The sequence below is a fragment of the Schistocerca nitens genome, chromosome 4 (genome assembly GCF_023898315.1).
Source record: "Schistocerca nitens isolate TAMUIC-IGC-003100 chromosome 4, iqSchNite1.1, whole genome shotgun sequence".
Classification (NCBI taxonomy): domain Eukaryota; kingdom Metazoa; phylum Arthropoda; class Insecta; order Orthoptera; family Acrididae; genus Schistocerca; species Schistocerca nitens.
Genome location: NC_064617.1, coordinates 555,411,165 through 555,425,526, shown reverse-complemented (window position 1 = coordinate 555,425,526; position 14,362 = coordinate 555,411,165). Strand labels below are relative to the sequence as shown.

Sequence of the window (14,362 nt, the reverse complement as noted above, 5' to 3'; positions counted from 1 at the left end):
ACCAAAGGAGACAGACGTTAGAAGTTATCGATAGTGAAATTATTAGCCGACCTGGGTGGCCGAGCGGTTCTAGGCGCTACAGTCTGGAACCGCGCGACCGCTACGGCCGCAGCTTCGAATCCTGCCTCGGGCATGGATGTGTGTGATGTCCTTAAGTCAGTTAGGTTAAAGTCGTTCTAAGTTCTAGGGGACTGATGACCTCAGAAGTTAAGTCCCATAGTGCTCAGAGCCATTTGCACCATTTTTTGAAATTGTTAATCAACATTGTGGTACCTGACCATCTGTCACTTGACAAGGGAGAGAGTAGCATTCCATCCAGACTTGAAACAAAAACCATCATCTCTATTTATTTAAGGTTACTTGCTAATTTAATTTCAACCTCTTCCTTAATAACAATCAATAACGTTGTTAATATGTGAGTTAATGCTGCCTCACCTGTTAATTATTAATTTCACTATCGATTACTGCTGACGTTAGTCATCTTTGGTTTGAGATGACTCTAGTGTTTACTTTGTGCGTGTGTGTATGTAAGTCTGTGTGTGTGTGTGTGTGTGTGTGTGTGTGTGAGAGAGAGAGAGAGAGAAAGAGAGAGAGAGAGAGAGGGAGGGAGAGAGAGAGAGAGAGAGAGAGAAAGAGAGTGAGTGAGTGTCTTATCTTTCCGGAATTTCTTTCTCTAGCACGGTGCTTACTTGTTGCAGTTTTTCCTTGAAAATGGCTGGATGTGCTCGTGTCGAAATATTGGCAGGTATCGACGACGTCACCCGGCTGCATTCCTGTAAGTTACCTGAATACTGCTGTCGCACATTTGCTGGATATATTCCAATCTCTGTCTTCCCCTGTTTTTTTACCCTCTATAACTCCCTCTGGAACCATGGAAGTTATTCCCTGATGTCTTAATAGATATCCTGTCATCCATTCCCTTCTTCATGTCAGTATTTTTCAAATCATCCTTTCCTCACCCACCTCCGGAGAGCCTCCTCATTTATTACCTTGCCAGTTCAACTAATTTTCAACACTCGTGTTTAGGACCACATCTCAAGTGCTTTGATTCTCTTCCGTTTGATTTCCCCACTGGTCATGTTTCACTGCCACACAAACGTAAATTCTCAGAAATTATTTCCACAACTTAAGGCCTATGTTTCATATTAGTAGAATTCTCTTACCCAGTAATGCCCTTTTCGCCAGTGCTAGTTTGCTTTTTATGTACTTCTTACTCCATCCATTGGGGTTATTTGGCTGCCTAGGCAGCAATATTCCTTGACTTCGTCTATTTTCTGATCCACATTTCTGATGTTAAGTTGCTCGCTGTTCTCGTTTCTGCTACTTCTCATTACTTCCGTCTTTCTTCGATTTACTCTCATTACACATTTTGTACTCATTAGACAGATCATTCATTTCAACAGTTCCTGTAATTCTTCTTCATAACAGCAATCTCATCAGCGAATTTCATCACTGATATTCCTTCACCTTCTTGAACCTTTCTTTTATTTCCGACATTACTTCTTCGAGTTAGATATTGAACAGTAGGGGTGAAAGACTACATCCATGTCTTACACCCTTTTTAATCCGAGCACTTCGTTCTTGGTCTTCCTGTCTTATTGTTTCCTAGTGGTATTACCGGTTTTTCTCTGTAGCTAACTAAAATTGTTAAATGTCTTCATCTTGCAGTTTAGTTTACAAAATTTGTGGTCTTAGCAGGATCGAGCTGAAGAGGGCAGAAAGAAAAAAATATTAATAATGAACTTATCTGAACTGAAAGACTCGAAAGGAATTCTCTGTGACCAAGTGCTTAACACCTTTGTTTTTGACTCATAAGAGGTTCATATTGACAAGACATGTCGATTAGTATGTTCTGCAGAAATGGTTAGCATTTCAGTCGCCTCGTTTCAGCATGTGTCCCGTTGCCTAGTAGGCACAGAGTCCGCCATGGGCCATGATGACTTGTTCCATGAGTGATGGCATCGACGCGTATCAGACATAAATGGCGTCCTCGAGTATAGCCACCCATGTAGCGTTCACTTGGTTCAAAGTTCTTCTGCAGTGGTTGGGACTGGGTCACAGCACTGCACCTGTCATTTGACCATATCCCAAACACTTTCGATTGGCGACAAGTCTGGTGATCTGGCGGGCCAGGGCTAAAGGTTGACATCCTATGACACCAAGAAAGAGCGTGGTCGTGCAGCAACATGCGGTCGTGCATTTCCTGTAGAAAAATGGCGTCTGGTGTGCTGTGCAGAAAGGGTACGACTACGTGTCGCAGGATGTCGTTCACGTAGTTCACACTGGTCACAGTGCCTTGGACATGCACCACCCATGAATTGTGGTGGTACCCAAAAGCACCCCACTGCGCTGTATGTCTTGTGCGAATGTAGTCACTGTGATGCCGCTCATCCTGTCTGTGGCGAGCATCTGGTCATCATTTTCAAACAGACTGATACTGTATTCGTCTGAAAACACTATCTGATGCCATTCCTGTCCCCAGTGATTTCGTTCCATACGTAATTGCCGTCTAGCATGCTTCTGCAAATTCGTCAAAGGCAGGTGGAGATGTGGACGACTTGCACGTAACCCATGCCGTAATAAACGTCGAAAGAATGTCACTCCTCATAACGTATGATGTACTACACTGTTCCACTCCTCCGGCAGAGTCGAAGAGGAAGCAGATCTGTGCTGCAGTGCCTTTCGTATTAGGTGCTGACCTTCTCGTGAGAGGGTCTGGGCACTGCAGTGGGACCTATCTTGTCATGTACCACGGCCTTCCCTGAACCAGGTTGCACATACCCGAAACACTTCGTCCCAAGCGAGCAGCAATTTTCCGGATGGATGCACCTCATTTCCTCACACTAATAATGTGCTCTCTTTCAAACTCACTGTTTTGACAGCACGGTTTGTGCATACGTCTGGAAGGCATCCTGCACTTCTGCTCAAGTCACACTGATCCATTACCTTCGATTTATAGCGACAACGAGAGCCACAGGCATATTTTATCGATAGGTGGAGTTGCGCCGTGATATCGATGTTGACCTTGAACCCGAGGGCTGACGTGGTTCAAATGCTAATCATTTCTGCATAACATACGAATGTACATGTCCTGTGAGTATGAACGTCCTATCTCTAGTCGTCCAATGTGTTCTTTAAACATTCCCCTAAACCCTCTGTCTAAACTCCTGCTCCATGGCTGACTATAGAACTACGCCAGGTAGTGAATAAACGAGATTCTGCACATACACTATTCAAATAAGATCCAACACTTGAACTATTTGAAGTAAGCAGGAAGCTTCAGATGAGCCCGAAGGAGTACGTGGGCAACGCTAGAATTAGGTAAGCCCGTTCTGTTGCACGCAGCATGTAGAATCCTGAAGCACTGTAAACGAAACTGAGAAGTCTGATGCAGTTTCTGAAGCCCCTGTAGACTAATTAAATGATTTTTTCGCCACAGCAGCCGGATTCTGAGTTCGGCAAGATATCGGACAAAGGAAAGTACATTCTCAGCAGACAAGTTTCTCTCAAAAAACGGAAAGCAATCATGAGAAACTCTTCTGATGCAGCAGGCACTCATGGAGTAGCCAAGAATACTCAGACGATCGAAACGGATGCAATCAAAATGTCTGATGAAGAAACGGCTTTTCTCTGGTGGCACACCCGAAATTTGAAGATGACACTTCCATATTGTGATTTGAGAACTACCTATAGAACAGATGCGAACGAATCGTCAATGGAAGCATGTGCTGACTGTACTCTCCCTGAATCAGTCCTTGGCCCAATGCTTTTCTAGCTGTACATCAATGATATTTTATCTGTGCTTATTTCTCGTAACAACATCTTACATGTTAAGGACATCCGGTTGTATACAAGAACATTAATGCTTCCTTATCATTTATGAAAGGCTATTATGGTCACTGTCACTATGTGCTCAAAACCTTAAAGTAAGCGCTAAGAAATAACTGGTAATCATTATGTGGGGTTGAAAGTTAATCAGCCAACATTTTCGTGAAACACTTTCCTGCTTTATTTCCTTACGGTATCCAGTAACCGGATAAAGAAATCCTAAAAAGCTTCATAGTAAACTTTCATGAGAAACTAAATTGGGAAGAATACATCTCGCAGCAGGTAGTGATCTCTTTGGTTCATTCATTCTTCCGCACATAGTTGTCCATATATATCGTCACTAAGAAAACCCCGCAGGGAATATGTCTCCTTCTTCTTACATGCAATTTAAAAATTTAGAAAAATATTTCCACTTGAAATTAAACAAAAATATTCCTGTCTTTAGTTCTTCAGATATCTTTCCTATTTGTGACGCAGATCAGCACGACACAAATGTGAAGACTCTATACAACAAGGTAGCTTTGAATGCTAGCGTAAGACATGTGTGTAACACTGGACTGTTTGATCACATCAGTCCTCACTATGTTCAGTTAGGCTGAAAGCAACTGGATATGGGCTACGATTTTCACCCGTTCTGTTTACTGCAGAGGTGTCTTCGTCAACGGTGTCCTCAACACCTATTCTCACGTCAGATACCTACCATCATTCCGTAACAGACCGGTGTCATGGGTGTACTTTTGCAAACCTTTAAATCGTTGTACAGCTCCTGTTCCATTTCACCCAAACAACTATGGAACAAACTATCCTGCAATCAGCATCATATGCAAAACCATCTTGCATTCAAAAGAAGATTAAAGCTCTGTCTTTTATCACAGGCACAGCTTCCCTCTCTGCACACCCCAGCTATTTTCTTCCTGTCCAACAAGGTAGCACATTCTGTGTCCATCTTTAAACCAGGGGTGTACAGTCTTGTTAGTACCATGGTCGCAAACCCCTCGCTGTGACTATGTAAGGGCCGTAAGCTCAAAAATAACGTGCCTTGAGACAAGTTATTGTTCCGAATTGGTATCCTCTTGTCGCAATGCCAGATAGACGCGATTCAAAAGAACCAATTTCTACGAGAGTCTGATCTCTTCTCGGTAGAAAATAAAAATGTTCAATTTGTGTCAAATCGTATGGGATTTAACTGCTAAGGTCATCAGTCCCTAAGCTTACACACTACTAAACTATACTAATGACAAACACACACACCCATGACCGAGGGAGGACTCGAACCTCCACCAGGACCATCCGCACAGTACATGACTGCAGCGCCTGGGACCGCTCGGCTAATCCCGAGAGGCAGAAAATAAAAGATGACTAAATAAATCAAAAGATCGAACGATGTTGGACGGGCCACCATCAGATCAATTTCCCTCTATTTCGTCTACTAATCTTATCCCCTTCTCTCTCATATTCTTCTCCACATTTCTTTCTGCTGTCATACGTTTCTATTAGATGACGTTACTCGCATTCAACAAGAACACAACAAGAAAATTGCTTAATACAATGTGCTTAAATCGACACATCTTAAATTCCATATATTCATTATTACATGTATTGACATTATGCAAGGTGATTACGTGATGAACCTAACAAACTTTCAGGGGTAATGGAGGAGAGTAAGTGTATAAATTTGCGATAAACAATTCGTTATAATCCTTCTGAAACTGGAACTCGTCTGCTGCAGGGTATTTGCATTCCGTGTTTTGTAAGGAGATATTATTGACTAACACAAGCAAAAAAGTCCAGTAAACATGGGCTCTGAAATGCGAATTTTAAGAGCCGCGACCACCTGTTTATCTTTGACACAGTGAAACACATCTGTCCTAATGAACAAGTGCTCTTAGCTCTTAAGGTAAGCATTTCAGAGCCCATGTCTGACTGATAATTTTTTTCTTTTTTTGGTCCATACTACCTCCTCCGAAAATATAGAAAGCAGAGAGCACGCAGTAGAAGAGGTCCTCCGTCAGAGGTATCAGAACGACTTTTGCTTATAGCTTTCGACTTGGGCGTTTCCGGACCAGGGTGCTTGCTTCAAGTGCATTTATTCTTTCTCCAGTATTGCTGATAGTTTTTATCATTACCAGGCAATCATCCCTTATATTGCACATATACTATATTCATTGCAATGCTGCCTCGCTAAATATCTCGGTAGATGGTAGACAAGAGCCTGGTGGCCTTAATCTTGTCAGGTGAAATAATTGCTTACAGCTATAAACAAAATACGTCTGTAAATTAACACTTACATTGTACAGTGTTTCTGTGACGAACCACATATCACGACGTACGGATAAGATCCCGCATTCAGTTATTGAAGAGGAGTGCGGACGACTACGGGAATACGACTAAAGACGGGAACACGACTGTCAGAGATAGCCATTTGCGCAGCTCTTTATCTGTGGTTATCGCTACCAGGAAATGATAAACTGTAAGGTACATTTTGTCGGTAGCAAAAGTCACATCGAAGGGACATGAATCCATGTCGTTATATCTCTACCCTACGCTATCAATTCGAGCTTTAGAGGGCTACAGATGCCGGAAAATATGCACTGCTTGACAAAGGAAGTTCAGCACCAAGAAGACATGATCCGATGTTAATGTTACTTCGTACATGTACACGTACAGACCATCAGCGGATTCGTAAATTATTAGAGTTGCAGTTCTCTTCGATACGTCGAACGTCAACCAGAGTGCGTTAGTGTTCGTGTTTAGCATTTGTACCAGCCCTTTCAGGATACGTAAAGAGTGCGAACAGCGTCAGATATGAAGTGATCGCTGAGGACTCGGAGATGCATCGTACTTGCATGAGACAACGTTGTCAGCACCTGACATAATTTAAAAGATGTCTCGTTGTGAATCTTCGTTTGGTCGAATTGTACAATTCACAGATTTCTGAAGCTTTCGGATCTGACAATGGTGTAATATATAGGTCGAAAAAACAGTTACTGTGAAAGGCAATGGTGAAAATTCAGTCCTCCAAAAGCTTATTGTTCGGAGTCGGAACGCATCACAGCAGGAGTACATTAAAGAAGTATGTATCATTAGAATACTAACATCACACCTCCTACTTGGGAAAACGTCTGTTACTTGCTGTTATGATTTTTTTTTAATTGCAGTCAGGTGCCAAGTCGTCATTGGCGAGGAGAAATTTTAGTTCAAATGGCTCTGAGCACTAGAGGACTTAACAGCTGTGGTCATCAGTCCCCTAGAACTTAGAACTACTTAAACCGAACTAACCTAAGGACATCACACACATCCATGCCCGAGGCAGGATTCGAACCTGCGACTGGGCACCTAGAACCACGTGGCCACCGCGGCCGGCCGAAATTTTGGTGAAGGCAAACCGCGATAATATGACGTATAATGCAACCGAATATTTTACATATCACAAAGACACTAACTGAAATTCTGACAGGTAATTTAGATTGCAAGGTTCGATCTATAATGAATACAGATCTGCACATAATGACGTGCGGAAGGCGCGTCATCGACATGTCACTAAATCCATCGCTTCCCAAACTTATTGAAATGCTGAAATATAGACAAAGGACAAAGGGTTTACATACTGTTAGTAGTTAATATTGGAACTTTTTCCAGGAAAAAATTAATCTTATTATTATACCAAAATTACAGGAGAAATGACATGCTTACATAACGCAATACGTACGAAAAGTGGGAAGAGCACGAGGCGTTTCATGCCTCGGTTATTCAAGAAATGAGAAACGAAATTACTTAAACGATGATATACGAATTAGCAGTTAGGATGCAATTTGTTCTCTGATTTGGGAGAGAGAAGTCAATTTGTTACAAGGCCCCGTTAAACGTCTGTGACAACGTTTGTAAAGAATGCTGGAATAGCCGTTCAACTACATTATTCAGAGGCTTTTATTCGAATGCATTATTGGTACATAATAACAATAGTTACATACTTTACACTGAATTTGAATTTCCTGTATCAACAAGTATTTGGGATGCTTTGTTAATAGACAATTAAGTCAGATGATGTGCTCTTCTTACTACGATATATCACTAGGCAGCATAATTGTTACAAATTATTTAGCATTAGGTAACTTAACATGAGGTGTCATGGCTTAATATGAATGTCTCTAATTTGGATTGACACCCCCTATCTGGCTTCAGTTTCTCGAACAATGGACGATACAGCTCATGAGAGGCTGTGTTATAGGAATGATTGGATGTCCAAGTGTGATGGACCCAAGAATAGGATTTGGGCGGCGTCATCGGTTGTGTTAGGATCCATCTGAATGATCAGGTTCTTGATAGGAATGTCATCAGCCTGAACAGTAGGCAGGTGGCATCTGGTCAGTTCTCCTTGCATCTTAAGCTTGCCTCCGACCGTTCAGTGTTACCATTTACATGAAACCGTAATACACTGAAATTACTACTACATACATACAGTCTAAACTGAAATAAGTTCTTCTTAGGACATAAGTAAAAAGTTTTTACACAAATATGAAAAACAAAACATTTCTTTAAGATGTTAGATGGATCCATGTTTGACAAGGGGGAATCTTTTCGTGTTCTACTTACAAAGCGTTACACATTGTCCAGTATTGTGTTCTAAACTACTTAAGTTTGTGCTAAATGAGTTCATAGAGTCAAAATAACTTATGGAATGTGTGTACATAACATGCACAACATGCGCATTGTGAGTGTCTCTACTGGGCAAGTTTTGTTGTTTTTAAACACATAGTTCAGTTCAGTAATGACAGCGCGCCGAGTCTTCGCAGCGACAATCACGACTGTCGTCCGGCGACGCAGAACGGTTGGAACACCCCAGTGCCCCAGTGACTCTTGGGCGCCGAACCTGTGAGTTCTTTAGTGTTGTTGAGTGTTTGTGGAGTGTGCAAATGGGCGTTGCATCTCCGGCGTTGGATAACATCATCTCTTGCACTACCCTAGGAGTGGACGCCCTTTTGCTGAGTTCTTCCCCGGCAAATTACATATTTGGTCATAGAGCGTGCTCCCGAATTTTATTTTATTTTATTTTATTTGTATTCCACATCAACACGTCTTAACTCAGTGCTAGCTTGACTGTCCCGTAACTATCGTCGATGTGTTTTCATCACTGTCTCGTGTTCTTCTCACAGACTCGCTAACACAGTAACCTTTTCTTTAGAAACTGAGTTCATACTGTCACAGTTCTATTATTTACAGTACACGCTCCTGTGTCGTCCCCATGGATCTCAAGTACTCGTGTTCAATCACAGTTAGGTAACATATTTACAAAACAATTGTTCAGATGGTTCAAATTTCTCTGAGCACTATGGGACTTAACGTCTGAGTTCATCAGTCCCCTAGAACTTAGAACTACTTAAACCTAACTAACCTAAGGACATCACACACATCCATGCCCGAGGCAGGATTCGTACCTGCAACCGCGCGCTTCAGCATACGTAGCCGACCCTCAGCCAGACGTGGCCCGGGAACGGAATCCATGGACCGCTATGTGCGTTCGAAACGTCGATGTTCATGCGTCCTGCAGTTCACATGTCGACGCGCAATTTGCTGCGTTCTTCATCGACCCACGAGCCGTGTGATCCACCGTCCTGGGTGACCTTTTTTAGTTTCCACTGTCTAGGTTTTCAGAAATTACTGCAACCAGTCGCCTTTTATGTAGATGTATTTTATTTAACCATGACCGGTTTCGAGCTGCCTAGCAACTCATCATCAGATGGGTACAAAAAAGCACTAAATGTATACACCATCTGATGATGAGTTGCTAGGCAGCTCGAAACCGGTCATGGTTAAATAAAATACATCTACATAAAAGGCGACTGGTTGCAGTAATTTCTGAAAACCTGTTCACACCACAGTCGCAGTGCTCCACATCCACAATGGATAAAAGTCTTATTCCACTGTCTGTTTCAAAACAGTTGCATAGGCGGGACTGAGGCGTTCGACAGCCCCTGTTCCAGTGTTTTGTGTCCAACGGCCTCACGGCCGATGGGCGTCGTACGGCTCCACACCGGAGCGGACAGGCACTCGGGCGAACGTCATTCAAAACCAGCGCGAGGCGCCAGGTGCCGCAGGCCAGCCGCTCCAGAGCTTCAGCGCTCGTACCACACAACATTTTCCGTTAGTTTTGAGAAGCACGCGTGGTTTCGCACGCGGCGCACGGCTACTGCGAGCCGTACAGGTAGCGTGTTGCACGACACGGCACGCACATCGAAAGACATGCAGTCTAGTCAGTAATGATCCTTCCGCAGGTTCACCTACGGAAACCTTGTTACGACTTTTACTTCCTCTAAATGATCAAGTTTGGTCATCTTTCCGGTAGCATCGGCAACGACGGAGTCGATGCCGCGTACCAGTCCGAAGACCTCACTAAATCATTCAATCGGTAGTAGCGACGGGCGGTGTGTACAAAGGGCAGGGACGTAATCAACGCGAGCTTATGACTCGCGCTTACTGGGAATTCCTCGTTCATGGGGAACAATTGCAAGCCCCAATCCCTAGCACGAAGGAGGTTCAGCGGGTTACCCCGACCTTTCGGCCTAGGAAGACACGCTGATTCCTTCAGTGTAGCGCGCGTGCGGCCCAGAACATCTAAGGGCATCACAGACCTGTTATTGCTCAATCTGGTGCGGCTTGAAGCCGCCTGTCTCTCTAAGAAGAAAAGTAATCGCTGACAGCACGAAGGATGTCACGCGACTAGTTGGCAGGCTAGAGTCTCGTTCGTTATCGGAATTAACCAGACAAATCGCTCCACCAACTAAGAACGGCCATGCACCACCACCCACCGAATCAATAAAGAGCTATCAATCTGTCAATCCTTCCGGTGTCCGGGCCTGGTGAGGTTTCCCGTGTTGAGTCAAATTAAGCCGCAGGCTCCACTCCTGGTGGTGCCCTTCCGTCAATTCCTTTAAGTTCCAGCTTTGCAACCATACTTCCCCCGGAACCCAAAAGCTTTGGTTTCCCGGAGGCTGCCCGCCGAGTCATCGGAGGAACTGCGGCGGATCGCTGGCTGGCATCGTTTATGGTTAGAACTAGGGCGGTATCTGATCGCCTTCGAACCTCTAACTTTCGTTCTTTATTAATGAAAACATACTTGGCAAATGCTTTCGCTTCTGTTCGTCTTGCGACGATCCGAGAATTTCACCTCTAACGTCGCAATACGAATGCCCCCGCCTGTCCCTATTAATCATTACCTCGGGTTTCGAAAATCAACAAAATAGAACCGAGGTTCTATTCCATTATTCCATGCACACAGTATTCAGGCGGGCTTGCCTGCTTTAAGCACTCTAATTTGTTCAAAGTAAACGTGCCGGCCCACCGAGACACTCAATAAAGAGCACCCTGGTAGGATTTCAACGGGGTCCGCCTCGGGACGCACGAGCACGCACGAGGCGGTCGCACGCCTTCGGCTCACCCCACCGGCAGGACGTCCCACGATACATGCCAGTTAAACACCGACGGGCGGTGAACCAACAGCGTGGGACACAAATCCAACTACGAGCTTTTTAACCGCAACAACTTTAATATACGCTATTGGAGCTGGAATTACCGCGGCTGCTGGCACCAGACTTGCCCTCCAATAGATACTCGTTAAAGGATTTAGTGTGTATTCATTCCGATTACGGGGCCTCGGATGAGTCCCGTATCGTTATTTTTCGTCACTACCTCCCCGTGCTGGGAGTGGGTAATTTGCGCGCCTGCTGCCTTCCTTGGATGTGGTAGCCGTTTCTCAGGCTACCTCTCCGGAATCGAACCCTGGTTCCCCGTTACCCGTTACAACCATGGTAGGCGCAGAACCTACCATCGACAGTTGATAAGGCAGACATTTGAAAGATGCGTCGCCGGTACGAGGATCATCCGATCGGCCCAAAGTTATTCAGAGTCACCAAGGCAAACGGACCGGACGAGCCGACCGATTGGTTTTGATCTAATAAAAGCGTTCCCTCCGTCTCTGGTCGGGACTCTGTTTTTTTTTTAAATCTTTATTTCCACAACAATACTAATTATACATATTAACCCACCATCTAACATGATTAGTGGGTAATAAATTGATACATGAAATTGGGTTATAATGCAGCTTAATATTACAGTTATGTTAGTGAATTACAGTTTAAACTACTACAGTGTGTTAGTTTTCTACGACAATGGGCAGTTTAATTTAACGTACTTGTTAATTATCTAACCTAGAATGACTACTAACTGCAGCGTCACAGGTGTGCCAGTAAAGTACAAACCTACTTAGAATAGCCAGGCGCCACGAGCTAACCCCGAGGGGCATGCCCCTGGCACGGGGTTGGCCAAGATTAGTATTCGCTGCAGCTTCCTAAATTAATGTCCTAAATCTGAGTCCTACAAAATACTAAACCTACGTCATAATCGGTGCTTTAGTCATAATCGGTGGTATTGACCCCACCCCTCCTAGTCCCGTACGTGGCGGTTTCCAACTGATGGAAGTCGACCAATCCACGCACAGGCGGTATGGGCATTGGATCTGGTCTCAATCGGTTGGTCTATGAATTGGTACCTATTCTTGGTCCCTCAGGTATTCTGTTAACACTTTCCGTGATACCTCATCTGCCAGGGCAGTCAAAGTGTGGAAAGTGTCTTCTTGTCTGAGTAGGTGGTCTGTGTCATTGTTCAGAAGTCTGTCTCGGAGTGTTGTCGCGACATCATTGAGGAGAGGGCACTCGAAAACCACATGGTCGGGAGTTCCCTCTGCCGCGCCACAGTCACACTCTGGGGTTGCCCTTTTCCCAAACCGACATAGATATATACGAAGACAGTAACTTGTTCTCGAAAGAACAGTTACTGTTGATGACCGTGCAGCTTTTCCCTGAAATAAATGATGACTAACTGACAACCTCAGCTGCCGACAGGTGTTGTTGTTATACCTCGATGTGGACAGCTGAAAATGTGTGCCCCGACCGGGACTCGAACCCGGGATCTCCTGCTTACAAGGCAGACGCTCTATCCATCTGAGCCAGCGAGGGCACAGATGAATAGCGCGACTGCAGGGACTTATCCCTTGCACGCCTCCCGTGAGACTCACATTCCCAACTGTCCACAATTCTACATATGTATTGTACCTTATACACGGGAGGCGTGCAAGGGATAAGTCCCTGCAGTCGCGCTATTCATCTGTGTCCTCGCTGGCTCAGATGGATAGAGCGTCTGCCATGTAAGCAGGAGATCCCGGGTTCGAGTCCCAGTCAGGGCACACATTTTCAGCTGTCCACATCGAGGTATAACAACAACACCTGTCGGCAGCTGAGGTTGTCAGTTAGTCATCATTTACGACATAGATATGTCGGATAGGGTCCATGACCAGTGAGAAAGTGAATAAGTCCTCGTGTAGGCTCAAAGTATTTCATACCCCCACGCTCTTTTACCACAGGTAAGAACTGGAAGGTTCTTCTCCCCGTTTCTTCTTCCTCCCAAGCCCTCTGCCAAAGTTCCTCCCCTCTGTTTCGTATTTCTCTCTTATCTTCCTACCTCTCACCCATGATCTCCTTTTAGTCCCAGTATCGTGGCGCTTGCTCACGTGTCTTGATATCTGGCGGGCAAAGCCACATTATGACTAACAGAGCTCCCCCCGGTGATGTTCTGTAGGCCCCCACAGATCTCAGAATCATGCTTCTTTGGACTCTTCTCACTGTCATGGCGGGCACGACCCGCGTGAGCCTGTTCGCCCAGACTCCCGAGCCGTAACCCACTACTGAGGTTAGAATACTATTGTGATAAAGTTTTATGAGATGAGGAGGGAGATGAAATCTTGTATGTCCGATGGAGATGAGATTGTTTAGTAGTTGGAGAGCTCTCTGGGTTACGGTGTCTATGTGTTTCCGAAGTTCCATCTCTCGTCAATTATGACTCCCAAGTATCGCGTCTCCCGTCGCCGAAGAACTGGTGAGCCATCGATTCTAACAGTGGGATTCCTGATTAGCTGACCTTTTAGGAGTAAGTATGTAGATTTACTCGGAGATATTTTCATCTTTGCATTTTGACACCATTGGTGCAGTTTCTCTATGGCCCTCTCGATCTTGGGTTTGATGTCTTCTCGGCTGCGACCGCCGACCAGCAGGAGGAGGTCATCTGCATAGGCTATCACCTCTAGCACTTCTTCACTTTGCTGCAGTCTGTCTAGCAACGGTTCCATATGGATGTCCCAGAAAAGGGGTCCCAGAACAAAGCCTTGGGGACACCCTTTGGTAATTACTTTCCCAATTCTCCCGCTAGGGGATGATAGCCATACCACCCGATCCTTACAATAGCTCCTCAGACACCCATATAGCGGCCCTGGACACTCTTTCTCCCGCAGACAGGAGAAGAGCGAAGGCCACCACAGGTTGTCGAAGGCGCCACTAGCCCGCATCTCGTGGTCGTGCGGTCGCGTTCTCGCTTCCCACGCCCGGGTTCCCGGGTTCGATTCCCGGCGGGGTCAGGGATGTTCTCTGCCTCGTGATGGCTGGGTGTTGTGTGATCTCCTTAGGTTAGTTAGGTTTAAGTAGTTCTA

At 44.9% G+C, this 14,362-nt stretch overlaps 1 protein-coding gene, 1 non-coding gene and 1 pseudogene across 3 annotated transcripts in view; all 3 read right to left on the bottom strand.

Annotated features, from left to right (window-relative positions):
* Positions 1-6,223, bottom strand: part of LOC126253205 (uncharacterized) — a 599,715-nt gene extending 593,492 nt beyond the window's left edge. For both annotated transcript variants that reach the window (XM_049954381.1, XM_049954382.1), the window contains exon 1: positions 6,117-6,223. In XM_049954381.1, coding sequence (XP_049810338.1) covers positions 6,117-6,118 — 2 coding nt within the window. In that variant the 5' untranslated portion in view covers positions 6,119-6,223. The remainder of the gene's footprint in view (positions 1-6,116) is intronic.
* A 3,069-nt stretch (positions 6,224-9,292) lies between these two features.
* LOC126254328 (5.8S ribosomal RNA) lies at positions 9,293-9,447 on the bottom strand (annotated as a pseudogene).
* Positions 9,448-12,765: 3,318 nt separating this feature from the next.
* Positions 12,766-12,840, bottom strand: Trnat-ugu (transfer RNA threonine (anticodon UGU)). Its single transcript has one exon. It is a non-coding gene; the product is annotated as a tRNA-Thr (tRNA).
* Positions 12,841-14,362: the final 1,522 nt, after the last annotated feature.